Below are 13,606 nucleotides of genomic sequence, written 5' to 3'. Positions count from 1 at the left end.
AATAAATAAATAAGTTTTTTCATGAGAAAAAAGTAGCATGTGCGTCTTCATGAAGCAATGCCTACTATTAACCATCATCAGGATTAATATCATTGCTGGACTTCAGCAAATAAACACCAAGTAGGATTTTCTGGCATGGCCAGGAAGCTCACCACCATTTGAAATAAGAATTCCGGGGCCAGCGCTGCGGCGTAGTGGGCTGAGCCTCCGCCTAGACTTCTGACTCCACTTTCACGCCATTCGCCCTCTCCTTGGCGATGTTCGGTGCGCGCGGGGGACCCTCTGTGAACCAGAGGGCAGAATTAAGAGGCTCTAAGCCCACGGGAACACGACCTCCACCTCCGAGACCGCAGAGCTGAGATCACAGATCGGTCCGAGGAATAAAACGGCCAGCGGTGTTTCCGTAAGGAGTGTGTTGTGCTGATTTATTAGAGAACGCAGTTAAAAAAAATACTTTGAGGTTCTCCTCTCCAGTTTAAAAGCACTTAACGAGAAACACTTGAAGAGCTATGCAATGCTCTCTCCTACCAAGTACTGCAAACGGGGTTTTGAGAACATTCAATTTCTTGATATGAGCAATCAAAGGATTGAATGCAAATGCATTTTCTTCTCAAAGAAAGAGAACCATCTTTCAAATGTCCAAAGCATGCATCTGTCACTTGGCATTTCAAAATGACACACTCTGTTATGGTATTGTAAGGCCAAAATATAATAGCTATTTACCAGATGTACACATTACAACTAGAAAAAAATTACAAATGTTTACCTAGGGCAACAATTCCGTCAGGAATTAATGAGAAAAGGCACTGCATCCCTCTCATAGCAACACACAGCTACTACCCACTTGACATGCTTTGAATTCAACCCCGTTACACGTCTCTACAACACACACGTCACAGGGAGGTTAGCACATCCGCCACTGCTCTCCCACGGCCTTTTCGCCCGAGTATCCCACAGGCGTGAACAGAGGCCCTCGGCTTTATTTACAAGTTCGTCTCGGTGTTTCGCTGGGGGTGACGAATCAGCGCTCTCAACCGACAGTTCCCAAGGAGGTTTTTGGCTCTGATTCATGTGCGCATGCCACCACGTAAAAGAAACAACGGAAACCGAAGCCCAACCCCAAACACCTAAACCAAAATGTCGCACCCACTCAAAGTTGGCAGTGAAACTGCACAGGGCTTTCGGATCAACTGATTTTTTTTTTTTTTTTGTAAAAGCATGGGCATGTACTCTAGGTGGCAGGCCGCACGGCGAGTGCTGTTGCAAAGGACTGGAGGCTCCGAAAGAGTGATGCATTTCCCGAATGCGTTCCCAGCTTCCCAAAAGACGTAAAAGAACAGTGGCGTAAGTTCATACATACACGAACAAGGCTTAGTCTTGAAGATCGGAGATATACATGCACAAACATTAGACCGGGTGGGGGTGGGGGGGGAAGGAATTGGACGCTACAATTTCCACGTGGCATTGTGGGTGTTTTCACGACCTCTCGGCACTCCACACCTGGTGGCCTGGCGGGGTGCTCCTTCCCACCGGGACAATCTGCCCCGTGGGCTGCTCAAAAACAGAAGCTTCCCCGGGACCCGAGGGTCCGCCTGCCCTCGGCAAAAACAGAACCTACCAGAAAAGAACAAGTACAAAACGCTACTGTGACCGGTTTGCTCAAGACGTCCCCAAACGTCCACGCGCGAGCGCTGCAGACGCAGCGGGCGGCCCCGGTCCTTCCCAGGTGCCAAGCACACGGACTGGGACAAGGAGACAAAGCCTTGATTCTCTTCCGAGCAACAGGAACTGGAATTTCCGCCACGGCGGTCATGGCTGCCACCTCCAAAGTTGTGTCGGGCGACTGGCACAGTAAATGACCCCGTCCCGTGAGTGCGACTCGGGTGCTTCTCCGGCCCTGTGCCGGCTCAGCCCAGGTGGATCGGCGTGAACTCGGGCCGTCTGGTCTGGATAATTTTTGGTTTGGGTCTCTTCATTCTCTCCATCTCCTCTTCCTCCTCGTTCTCTTGGTCGCTCTCACATACGTGCACCACCACGCTGGGAGTGGTGTCGGTGGCCGCGTGCAGCTCATACTTGCCCCCTGGGGACACAAAGCAGTTGCAGGGTAAATAGGACGAGCCCTGGCATGGAGGGGACAGCAGTTAGGGGTCTGCTGAGCCAGGCTGCCGCCTACGTCCCATGGGGTGAGGGACATGGCTGGATACCTTGCGGATTTGCATTGCTTTGGTGGCTCATTCAGGAAAAGACGCGTGTCTACGGTCTGTGGGCTGTGGGTGTGCGACTTTGCTTGCAGTCAAACGCTACGTCCGGGCGTGCAAGAGCTACAGACAGGATGTGCCTTCTTGGTTATAGCACCATGCCCGCCCGACATCAGCTCAGGGAACAGGTGTTGTGAGTGGACCTGCTCAGGAAGATACCTCCAGAGCCTCCCTCGGGGGTGGGGTGCACCCTAGGGACTGGCAGGAGGCCTGAGTGCGGGCACAGATGTGGCTGCACTGAGCCAGGCTGACCCCAGGGCCCTTTTTCTGACACCAGCTTACTGCCCTTGGAAGGCAAGACTGGAAATGGCCTTGGCCTTGGAAGGGTAAAGGAGCCTTGGCTCAGGTGTGGAGGTCAGACAGGTCACTGCAAATGCTGGCCCAGTACCTTCGCAAGCCCTCATCCGTCTCCCCAGCAGCCCTGATGCAGAGAGCTGAGAAGTCAGGACTGTTATCTGCAATATCTCTGCCATGCCGCTGGCCAGGAGGCAGAGCTGAACTGTGCAACATGGAAAACACGGGCAGACTGATTTGGTGACGTCCATTATTCTAGAACAGCCTTCTCCAGTGGGTGCTGGAGCGGGACGGCGTTTCTTGTGACCTCTGGGGCAGTCTGGCAGCTGTGGGCACCCCTGCCCTCCCGTGTCTCACGAGCGGGCGGGCCAGACGCTTGACGTCAGCACCGCTAATGTACCCCGCCCGCAGCTGTCTCACACGGGCTGTGTTGGATCTCGACCTTGACGCCAACAGCGGCAGGGAGTAACGTGACCCTGGCTTTTCACCGCTGACGGCATTTCCGTGTGGACGGTGTTTTTCAGAAGTGGAGACTTTTCAACCTCGACCCAGAGGGACGGGGGCTCGCCCGCCCGCCAAGGGCAGACGAGGAGCTGGCGGCCTCAGTATTTATTTGATTTGCTCCACGGAGGGGGAAGGAGGGGGCTGGTAACTCTCGCCCCCAAATGCTCCTTCACACCTGGCTCCTGGGCCAACGCCGAGTGGACAGGACAGCAGCCAGCGCCCTGTCACTGTTTTCCACAGCTGTACTGAGGGCACCATGAGAAGAGCTTTGGACTCCGTGGTGGTCAGAGTCACCCAGGAAGACCCATTGGATAGATGAGAAGCCTGAGGCTCCAGCCCTGCCTGGAACATTCGCTCCCAGGCTAGGACCCTCCTCTTTCCTTGGCAAACTCAGCAGAGGACCACCCATTTGGGGCCTGGAGGGTAGGGGCAGGCTCTCCACCATGGCCCACAGTCCTCCTCCTGCACCTGTTAGCAAGGCAGGGTGAGGAGCTGATGGATGGGGAAAATGACCTTGATGAAAAAGCCACCTTTCTCAAAGAGACGTCCATTCTCCCTTCCCAAAGCCCAGATGTTCATCCCCAGCCAGGGAGAGAGGACTTGGGGACAGGGTTCGAGCCACCCGTAAGGGCTGGGCTAGGTGGTAAGGGCTGGGCTCCCGTGGGGCCCATCTCATAGCCAGTGACGGTTCCTCGTGCACCTTTCTAGGGAACACCAGTGCCCAGCCGGAAGAGCAAGGATGCAGACGGATGCCCAGGACACGCTGGCACTGACGGCGCAAGGGCCAGAAAGGACAATGGTGACGCCTCTGCTCCAGGGTGAGGGTGGGCACCCCTCTCGGGCCTGCGGCACCACTTCCCCAGGCCTCTCTGCCTCCTCCCCACCCGAGAGGGCTGCTTACCTGGCCCCAGCTTGGAGATAGCGTATAAAAGATCATAGTTTATGACTGGCGTGGCGTCTTCCACTTGCTTCCAGCCGACCGGCGGAGAGGCAGGCGGGGAGATGAGGAACTGCTTGTCTGGGTTGGGCGGGGCCAGGTGTGAGCTGCCTATGTGCAAAGTCTGAGGAGACAGAGAGAGGGAGAAGCTGTGGTGTCAGAGCAGACGGCAGCAGGGCACGGACGACCCCAGGGGCACTTCCAGCAGCCCTGGGGCGCCCTGGAAAGTGGTAGTGAGGCTTCTGGGCTCCAGGTAGGATGCACCCACACCGAGGGCTCCTTCCTGGGGCTATGGAACCCTCGGGCACCGCCAGGAACCGTGCCTGACCTGGGCTGAACACCTTCACAGGAGCCCTTGGTTCGTGACCGGAAACAGCACAGCCACGGGGTCGTGGAGGTCAGACGGGACCTCGGGATCAGTGCCTCCCAGCTCCGCACAGCACGCGGGCATCTCCTGACGTCCACGGCTGAGCCACGCCTCTGAGATGACGCACAGCTCTCCCCAGGCTGAGGCAGGCGCGGGAGCCAGGGCTCCACCCCTCCTCTCAGGCGGCGCCCCCCCCCCAGGTGGCTCGGGCAAACCTACTCCCCAGGAGATTTGAAAACCATTAAAAATACTAAGGGACGACAACCCGTACTCCTGGTTTGGTCTTAGGACGTGTGCCAGGGCTGCTGGGAAGACCTGGCCCGGGAGGTTTGTCAGTCTGGGTTTTCTCTACGCTTCAACATGCACTCCCTCCCCCGCCACCTCCCTCCAATGTTCACAAGGAGCGTGCGCTATGATTGTCCTAAAGCCTCATCCACTGCAGAGAGGGGTGTATACACGGGAGAAAGCCTGGAGGCCCAGAGTCAGGGCCCAGCCCAGCGGTGTGGGGGGACCCTGCCCAGTTTTAATTTACGCACAAATGGCCCCAAAGTCTGCTCTCCCTAGGTGCTGTCGGAGGGGCTTCCAGTCTCCACAAGGAGGGGCCCAGGGGCCGATGGGGACTCGATGGGGAGGAATCTTTTGGAAGCTGTTTCCCTCCTGACAACCTGTCGGCCCCCTGTTACAAGGTCAAGTGGGACTTTGGGGGAGACCCTGAAGGTGGGCAGGAGAAGAGGCAACCCCTCTCACAGCACCGACTTCCCCTGGAGCGTTCCTGAGCACCTGCCACCTGTCTGAGCCACTTTTCCCTTTCCAGCCCATCTGGGTGCACACTTCACTTGCAGGTGCCCCGTTCCCCACGAAACACAGTGGCCTTGAGAACCTGCAGAGTTCTGGTCCGCTCAGGCTGGAGCAGGCTGCAGCCCCGCCCCCAGACGCTCTGCCCCCAAGCAGACCCCACCCACTGCTCTGAAGCCCCGCCCCTGAGCAGACCCCGCCCCCTCCCGCAAGCACACTGAATGACCACCATCTCTCCACCCCAGGCGTGGAGCCGAGGATTCGAGGATGGCTCCTGCCTCTCGCTCGCAGGGGCTTCCTGGTGTTTCCCATCAACGTGGGACGTGACCCGCATGTTAGCGAGAAAGCTGCAGGCACACGAGCCCGGCTCACCTGAGCAAAATATAACTTCATTTCCTTCCCGAGAAACTCGGTCTTGTGCAGCTGGAGCCGGGCGTCCGCCGCGGATAAGGGGTTGCTGAAGTTGATCCGGACCCGCTTAAAGCTCTTAAAATACTGGAAGGTGATATCCTTGTCATAGGTCCTAAACAGGGACTCGAATTTGGCCTGGAAAACGAGAGTGAAAGCAAAAGAAGTCAGACTCTGCCTGGACCTCACCTCGGGGCTTCCTCGCAGAGACCCACCCTCGGGCTGGGGACAGGCCACCTTCCCGTCCCCATACCCCGGCTTTCCTGCTAAGGTCAGACGGCCTGACTTACTAAGTATGTCAATCACCAACAGTCACAGACAACCAAGCTGATGGGAGAGCCCTAGTAGGTTCTAAAAACCGCTTACTATTGTTTCAATCTCCATCTGTTACTTTTAACTCTCTAAAATGATAGTGGTTTAAAAAGCAATGTGTTGCAAGTGGGCCGGAGTGTACAGATGCACACAAAGAGCCTACATTTGGAGAACATACGCTCAGTTTCAGGAAACTGGCACTTCGGCCGCCTCCTGGGAAACGCTCAAAGGAGCCCCCTTGGCTGGGAGGGCAAGGAGGCCACTGCACGGCCTCAGAGAGGGAGGTGGGGCTCAGGGAGTGCTTCCAGGCAGGCTACAGGGCCCTGAGTGTTCTCAAACACCGTGGACAGGCTGTGGGAACCCAAGGGAAAGGCAGCGGAAGGGGGTGACTGGAAGGAGGGGGTTCCCCCGGAGCTGGGGTCCTGAGCAGCTGCCATGTCCAAGGGCGCCATGGAAGCCAGGATGCTGACTATGGGAGGAGGTCTTCCGGAATGTCCACCGCTAGTTTTGTGACTTGCCCAGTAGGGGGCTCTGCAGAGGCACGTCGGGGAGCAGGAGGAGCAGACGCCTGAGCATGGTTTCATCACCGCCTACTACAGCTCCTGTGCCTCTCAGGCATGGTCGAGTTTCTGGCACGGCGCGCCCTGGTAAATCTGGAATTTCACATGACCTCATCAAGTGGCTCTGTGACCAATCATGTAATTTTGGAGTTATGATTCAGAACTGGGGAGAGATGACTTTGATAAAGACTTTTAGGATATAAGTCAGGGCTCAGGACCAGAATCAAAGGAATTCATGTTCTGTGTTAAATCCGGGTTATTATTACACCACTCTCCTGCTAGGAGTCCTCTCTGCTCTGCTAACTGGGAGCCTACAAGGTTGGGGGCAGCCTCTCTGGACTGGAGACAGAAAACCACTTCATCCTCACATCAGGCTAATCTCATGTTCCCTCCTCCACACACAGCAGGTGCCGTACGAGCCCGCACAAGAACCATGGCTGCAGCCAACAACCATCATATGGAATTATGGACTTAAACTTGATTTAAAAAAGAAAACCAACCGCCAAAAAAAAAGACACCCTACATATGTCCCAACATGGCTTGGGGACACAGCATGTACCCCACCCCCCAGCCGGCAAGCAGAGCACCCAAGTCCCATCACACTCGTTCCTGGAGGTCAGCAGGACAGCTGGAGAGCCACCAGTGAAAAGTCTGACGTTTTAATCAAGCGTAGAGGCAAAGCGCAGCGTGGAAAGTCGCTGACTGCTTCTCTACCGGCTGTGAGAGGTGCCGCCCCAGGAGGCACGTGCACCCCGCGCTCCGATGGTGCACCCCGTTTCACCGTTTGCCACCGCTGCATGTCCCCTGGCCAGAGAAATCTGGGGGCTTGGGGCCAGGCCCCTGTCCTTCCTACAAGCATGCACATTGTCTTTAGAACCAAATTATTCTGAACTCTCGCTGTCAAAATCAACCGGTCCCACGTGCACCGTCAGGAGAGGCCTCCCTCCAAAGAGATGAGTTACAGCCCATGCAGGAGGAGAAAAAAACGCTTGGTGCCAAAACTCTGCCTCTCTAGGAGCTGGCCCTGGGGGGGCCTGTCTGTTCTCAAACAACTAGATCTTTGCAAGCTCCTTTACCGATAATTCTGCAGGCAACAGCTGGGTGAAGCTCACACTTCGGATTGATTTCAAAACTCAAAAAAAAAAAAAAAATACAAAAAACCCAAAAACCCAAGAAAAAACACCCAAGAGAGACGCATACCCACCCCAACTATTTCAGGTCTAGTCCCGGTAAGAGGCTTTGGAAAAAAAAAATACGCTCCCAAATCACGTGACATTTAGAAGCCTTACCCTGGTTTCACTTTCGCTGAAGATCTCACTGTTTGCCACACAGGCAATCAGGGAGCTAAAGCTGTAGTTAAAGTTTCTAAAGTGCATCTTGCTTCCTTACAGGGAGAGCGCTAGAGACAGGCAGTGAGGCCCCCAGGCGCGGTCCCGGGCGAGAGGCTGTGTGTAGGTTCTTTCTGGAGCCCGCCCTTATAAAGCACCCAGGGCCGGCCCCCTGGGCGGGAAGAACAACTTAAAAAAAAAAAAAAAACACAGCTTCCAGAGCATCCTGTTTGGACAGCAAATTCCTGAGTCAAGTCCTGCATGCTTGCAAGGCAGACAGGGACAAAGTCTAAGTTTCTACTGGAAAGAGGTGACGTCAACACCTTAGTCATTTTCCCTATGCTAATTAACTCCCCGCTCCGGGAGGATGGAAAAAACAGCTGAGGTTTGCTTCGCAGCTGCTTTACAAGGGCTCTTGCGGCATAGTTTCCACTGGTGGTAATCCCATTCAGCCAGTCGGACACCACGCTCCCTGCTGAATGGGACGACCCTCCTGGAGATGGAAAATGTTACAGCAGAGGAGGGACCAGGGGCCCGGGCAGTAAACAGCAATTAGCTGCCGCCGCCGGCTTCGGGAGACCTGGAAACCAAAGTCCTGGGGAGCTGCTGGGTCCTGTGCTTTCCTGAAAACCTCTCAGGCGCATTTCAGAGTGGGGCAGTAGAGGAAACGTGTGGGAATCTGTCTAGGTCAGGGAACTCTGCTTCCAAAGCAAAGGGTGGCATTCTTTGAAATGAAGCATTGCTTCCCTCCACACCTCCTCCCCGTTGAACTGTATTGGATGACTGTCCCGAATCCCGCTGGCACGCGGTGGCACGGTGGGAAGCGATCCTAGGACTTTTCTCTTGATAACTTCAAGAGAAACTGCCATGTAAGAACCAGGGCTAACGCGACACCGTGATTGCTGTGGAAGGGTTACTGAATTCGGGCAAAGAGACACAAAGACATTTCGGAGACTCTGGCTTCAGAAACGGAGAAGAAAAACACCAAGAGGCTCTGCTCAGAAACTCGGACGGCATTTAAAAAGGGGGGTGTGGTGGCCAGTGGGTGCAGTGGTTAACATGGTGCGTGGGAAGCCACATCCCATATCAGTGCCCAAGTTCAAGTCCCAGCTTCCTGCTAATGCCCATCCTGGGGGCAGCAGATCCTTGAGTCTCTCTCTCTCTCTCTCTCTCTCTCTCACACACACACACACACACACACATGCACACACACACGGGAGACGTGGATTGGCTTCTGGCTTCAGTCTGGCCCAGTGTTTGGGGGCTAGACCAGTGGAAGAAAGTGCTCGCGCGCGTGTGTGTGTGTGTGTGTGCACATGCATGTGCGTATTCTCTTTCCTTCTGTGTCTCTCTGCCTTTCAAATAAAATGAAAATATATTTTTTTTAAATGAGGAAAGGACAAGGAAATGGAGAGCATGCATGCTGTAAATAAAAAGTTAGCTCAGTTGGCCCCTTTGTGTGCCTGGACTGGAGACGCACCCCTGGGAGCAAGACTGCCTGGTTCTTTCCTAGGGGGCAACCCCAGAAACTTCTGGGCACTTCCCGCCTTTAGACCCCAATGGCACACTAGTCCTAGTCCTTCCCGCCAATTTCATGGACTCATGAATTTTTTTTTTTTTTTTTTTTTTTTTGGTTCAGGGGCACACAGGGACAGTTCTTGAGCTTACAAAGTTCAATGGAACCCTACTATTGACTTTTAAACACGGACTTCAAAGACTCATTAAAGTCAGCCAAGAATGAAAAGAATATATGAAACAGGAAAAAAAAATAACAAAGCAGTGCATTTATCCCTGCACAAAGAAGAGGGCGAAGAGGGCTGCTTCACTTCCGGCATACAGTGCCTTGCTGCCCGCCGCAGTTACGTAAGAAACCACCTAGGGTGCTCGCTTTGCCAGTTTACCCGTGACTTCAACCCGGGAAGACCTGAAGGCACGCACGTCCTCTAAATCACGGGGAGCAGAGGGCATGCGTCAGACACAGCAGAGGGGTCCCCCCGGCCCATGCTTCATGACTCAGGGGACGGGCTGGTAGGCGCTGCATTTCCAGTGAAATGCAGGCAGGATCCGCTGCGGGTTCTGGAGGCCGGCGTAGATGGTGGTGCTGGTGGGGCTGCAGTGTGGGTATGAGAGGTGGTCCTGGTGGGCGGCTAAGGAGCAAGGGAGGGGGCAGGCGGGGGACACGACACTGCTGTGTCCTCCAGGGAAGCCTGGGCATCTCCAAGGCTCCCTCTCCCCACTCCGGCCCCCTGCCGCCTCCTTTCTTTCGCCAGCAGCCCACCTTGGCCAAAGGTGATTTTTAAACTGTGATCGGAGATGGCAGCACTGAACCACAAACATTTACGGCCTTGACTTCATTATGTGAATAAGAAAAAGAAAAAACAGTGAGGAATCTGAAAACCGTTGAACTGTCTTTGTTCAGGGAAAGGGGGACCTTTCACTAGGCTGCCCCCAAAGGCTGACACGTGTGATGAGCTCCATTTGAACCGAATTCAGTGAGCTCGAGCATGCCCAGTTTCAGGGCGGTGGGGTGGGGGGCTGGTCCAGTGGGGGCTGTTATTTTGTAAGGAGGCTGGAATGGATGCCGCCTGGCAAGAGTCACTGGGCAGAGAGCAGGACCCTGGGGCTGCCACCTGAGACTTCCGGGGCTGCAGCATGGGAAGTGTGGGGCAGATCTGAGTTGTCAGCATGCCATGTGGAGTGGCCAGGCTCCTCAGTGGCACCTGGGTCCCACTGCTGGCCAAAGGGTCTCCCGGAACCCCTGTCCCCACCCTCAGAGGGAACACTGCTATCCACTCGCCTCAGTTTCCCCTCTTCTGCTAATCCTGTGGTTCTTGTTAGAAGGGTCTTTGACTCCAGGTCTACCGGTGTGAGACATGAACTTGGACTTCTAACGGGCCCACACCAAGGAACTCTGTAAGTAGCGCTTTCCGCCACTGAGAATACAAACTGATCCAAGCGGAAATTAAAAAGGTGACTTCCCTGGGGCCGCACCGTGGCATAGCAGGTAAAGCCGCTGCCTGCAGTGCTGGCATCCCACATGGGCACCGGCTGCTCCATTCCGATCCAGCTCTCTGCCGTGGCCTGGGAAAGCAGTAGAAGCTCCTGCACCCATGTGGGAGACCTGGAAGAAGCTCCTGGCTCCTGATCGGTGCATCTCTGGCTGTTGCGGCCATCTGGGGAGTGAACCAGTGGATGGAAGACCTCTCTCTCTCTCTCTCTTTCTCTCTCTGCATCTCTGTAACTCTGCCTTTCAAATAAATAAATAAATCTTTTAAAAAAAGAGATGACTTCCCTACTTCCTGTTCCTTGTGGCCTGGGAGACAAGGGTGAGCGTGCTGCCGGAGCGTGAGTGATCTGGAGAAACCAGGGCCAGCACTGTGCTCAGCAGGGCTCCTAGAAAGCACACTCAGCACAGGAAAACTGAAACCCGAAGTTAACACAGACAGGGAAAGCTGCCGTCAGCTCGCAGCTTTAGATGTTTGCGTTTCTTCCACTCAGGCCGTGAAAATCATAAACGAGTCTCTTAACCTGCGTGTGCCTCCTGTGGCTCCCAGCAGTTAGTGCACATTTTCATAAAGAAGTTTCTATTTTGGGGGAGGAAAATGTGAGGTTTATGAAGAATTCCATCGTCCCCATTACCGCGTTCCTCGGGCAGAGTCGGGATGACCTCAGCATGCCGGTTACAAACCCCCCTCGGAGGAGTGGACGGCGGGGCCGGGACTGTGGAGCCAAGCGAAGCCTTTTGCAAAGTGGGCCCTTTGGAGAGGGCTCAGCCGAAGCCAGGATGTGCAGAGCAGAGGAAGCAGCGACCTGATCGGTGTGCGGCCCCTGCGGCAGGAGTGCCTTGGCCCACCTGAGGGCGGCAGGTGGCGTGGCCTTTCCCTTCGGGTTCTGAAAGCGACACCTTAGGACTTTCAGCCCCCAAGACAGCAGCCGCCTCTGGAGCAGCTCTTTCCTGTACGATGTGGGACACTGCCCCCACCCCCACCTTCCCCGTGCGTCTTTATCGACTAGCAGGTTGGGTTGCAGAAGGTGCTGTCCTCAACCTGGAAAACTCCTCTTCATCCTCCAGAGCCCCTGACAGAGGTCCCTCCTCCAGGAGACACTGCCTCCCTCTCTCCCTTTCACCCCGCAGCCCTCCTCAGCAATGCTTGTCCCACGTCTGCCTGGAGATGCGGGTGGACCCACGGGAGTGGACCACGCGGACGTTCAGAGAGGCATCCGGGTGAGGGCCTGCCTGCCGCAGGCTGGGAGCCTGACCTCACCAGGGCACCACAGTGGCCGGGCCGTGGGCATTCTGAGAATGGCCATGGCCATTCCTTTCAGCACAGGAGGCCACGTGGCATGGGGAAGGTCTCAGCTGTGCTCAAGACCCCGTGGTTGCTGTTGCGTGCCTGGGATGTCCCCTCCTCCACAACACAGACCTCCTATGTCCTTGCTGTGTGAGGCACGCAGGATGCCTGGGTAGGGACTGGGCCCTGGAGACCACGGGCCCACCACACGGATGCTCCGCAGGTCTTGTGTGGCTTCCTGGGGTCACCGCAGAGGTCTCCAACCCCGGCCCCAGAAGGAGCAAGCTCAGCTCGGGATTTGCTCGCCTTGTCCTTGTTAAATGCCCATTTCTAGGGTGTGTTTGATACGGGTGTCCAGTGTGAAGTGGAGTTTGTGTAGAATAACTTTTTAAAAGATTTATTTATTTGAAAGGCAGAGTTATAGGGAGAGACCTTCCAACAGCTGGGTCCCTCCCCAAGTGGCTGCAATGACCAGAGCTGGGCCAGGCTGATGTCAGGAGCCAGGGGGTTCTTCTGGGTCTCCCATGTGGGTGCAGGGCCCAAACACTTGAGCCGTCTTATGCTGCCTTTTCGGGAGCATTAGCAGGGAGCTGGACTGGAAGTGGAGCAGCTGGACTCGCCCATGTGGGCTACAGGTGACGCCAGAGCGCCAGTCCCTAGTGTAGAATTTACAAACAAAATGCTTTGCTGGCAGATGTGTTTGAGAACCCTTTACTTGGGAGGTTCATGGTCAAAAACGGTGGCAGACTATTTGTCAAAAGGGCAACGTGACTGAATTCCCAATTCCTTTAGGCTTCTTTTTGATGAGCAAATATGAGGCAGACAACAGGTGGAAAAAAAAAACACATTTCTTTTTTTGATAACTCTAAGGGAATTGCTACTTTTGACCACTTTCAGGAATAATCGGGAAATGAGTTTGGGGGTTGGAAATCAGATTCGGCCTCAGGAATTTATTGCTCTCAGTGTTGTTTTATTACAGGTAAAATGTGCTTGGCCATAGGGAAAGTGGAAAGCAATGTAGATAGTTGGTTTTTCCCCTGATGGGAGGCCCTACCCACAATGCCCTGGGGCAACAAGAGGGGCGCAGGTCTCCAACCGTGGAGAAGGACCGCTGAGGACCCCCCCCCACCCAGCTGCAGTAAGAAACTCATCCTCTAAGAAAATCTCTTTTCAGTTGAATAAGCACCCGTCTTCCGTAGGAAAACAGAGTTGGTTACCAAGAAGTGAGATTAATAACAGACTTCGGCCTGGCGCATTTTTGAGACTTTGGAAGCTACGGAGAAGCCTGGCTCTCTGCACGAATCAGGGCAAGAGTTGCCTGCAGATAACGCGCGTCTCTGGCTGATTCAGGATTTCCAATTCCTCCAATAAAAAGATACGAATGGCCACCGTGTGCCAGCGCCACCAACAGTGGAGGCACCGGCGAGGCAAACTCACGGCGGTCAAGGCCAGCGCGCTAACCGCCTGCCATTGTGGTCTGTGCGCTTAGGGCGTAAATAAAGGAAAGTCGTAATCATCCAAGAGGAAAACAGAGAGAGGAAGGCAGGCAGA

General features: G+C 54.9%; 1 protein-coding gene across 2 annotated transcripts in view; it reads right to left on the bottom strand.

The window, feature by feature from the left end:
• Window positions 1–398: 398 nt before the first annotated feature.
• The window catches only part of RCAN1 (regulator of calcineurin 1), an 83,573-nt gene continuing 70,365 nt past the window's right edge, over window positions 399–13,606 (bottom strand). Inside the window, exons 1-4 of one of the 2 annotated variants that reach the window (XM_002721299.6) lie at window positions 7,725–8,145; window positions 5,528–5,701; window positions 3,958–4,117; window positions 399–2,080 (exon numbers count right to left, since the gene is read on the bottom strand). In XM_002721299.6, the coding sequence (XP_002721345.1) occupies window positions 1,908–2,080; window positions 3,958–4,117; window positions 5,528–5,701; window positions 7,725–7,811 (594 nt within the window). In that variant the 5' untranslated portion in view covers window positions 7,812–8,145 and the 3' untranslated portion in view covers window positions 399–1,907. Of the gene's footprint in view, window positions 2,081–3,957; window positions 4,118–5,527; window positions 5,702–7,724; window positions 8,146–13,606 lie in introns of those variants that run through there. The other variant, XM_051833615.3, reaches the window with a different exon arrangement.

This window comes from Oryctolagus cuniculus, chromosome 4 (genome assembly GCF_051225735.1).
Source record: "Oryctolagus cuniculus isolate XC-2025 breed Fujian yellow rabbit chromosome 4, ASM5122573v1, whole genome shotgun sequence".
Lineage (NCBI taxonomy): Eukaryota > Metazoa > Chordata > Mammalia > Lagomorpha > Leporidae > Oryctolagus > Oryctolagus cuniculus.
Note: the sequence above shows the minus strand (reverse complement) of the source record. Positions and strands in the feature narration are given on the sequence as shown.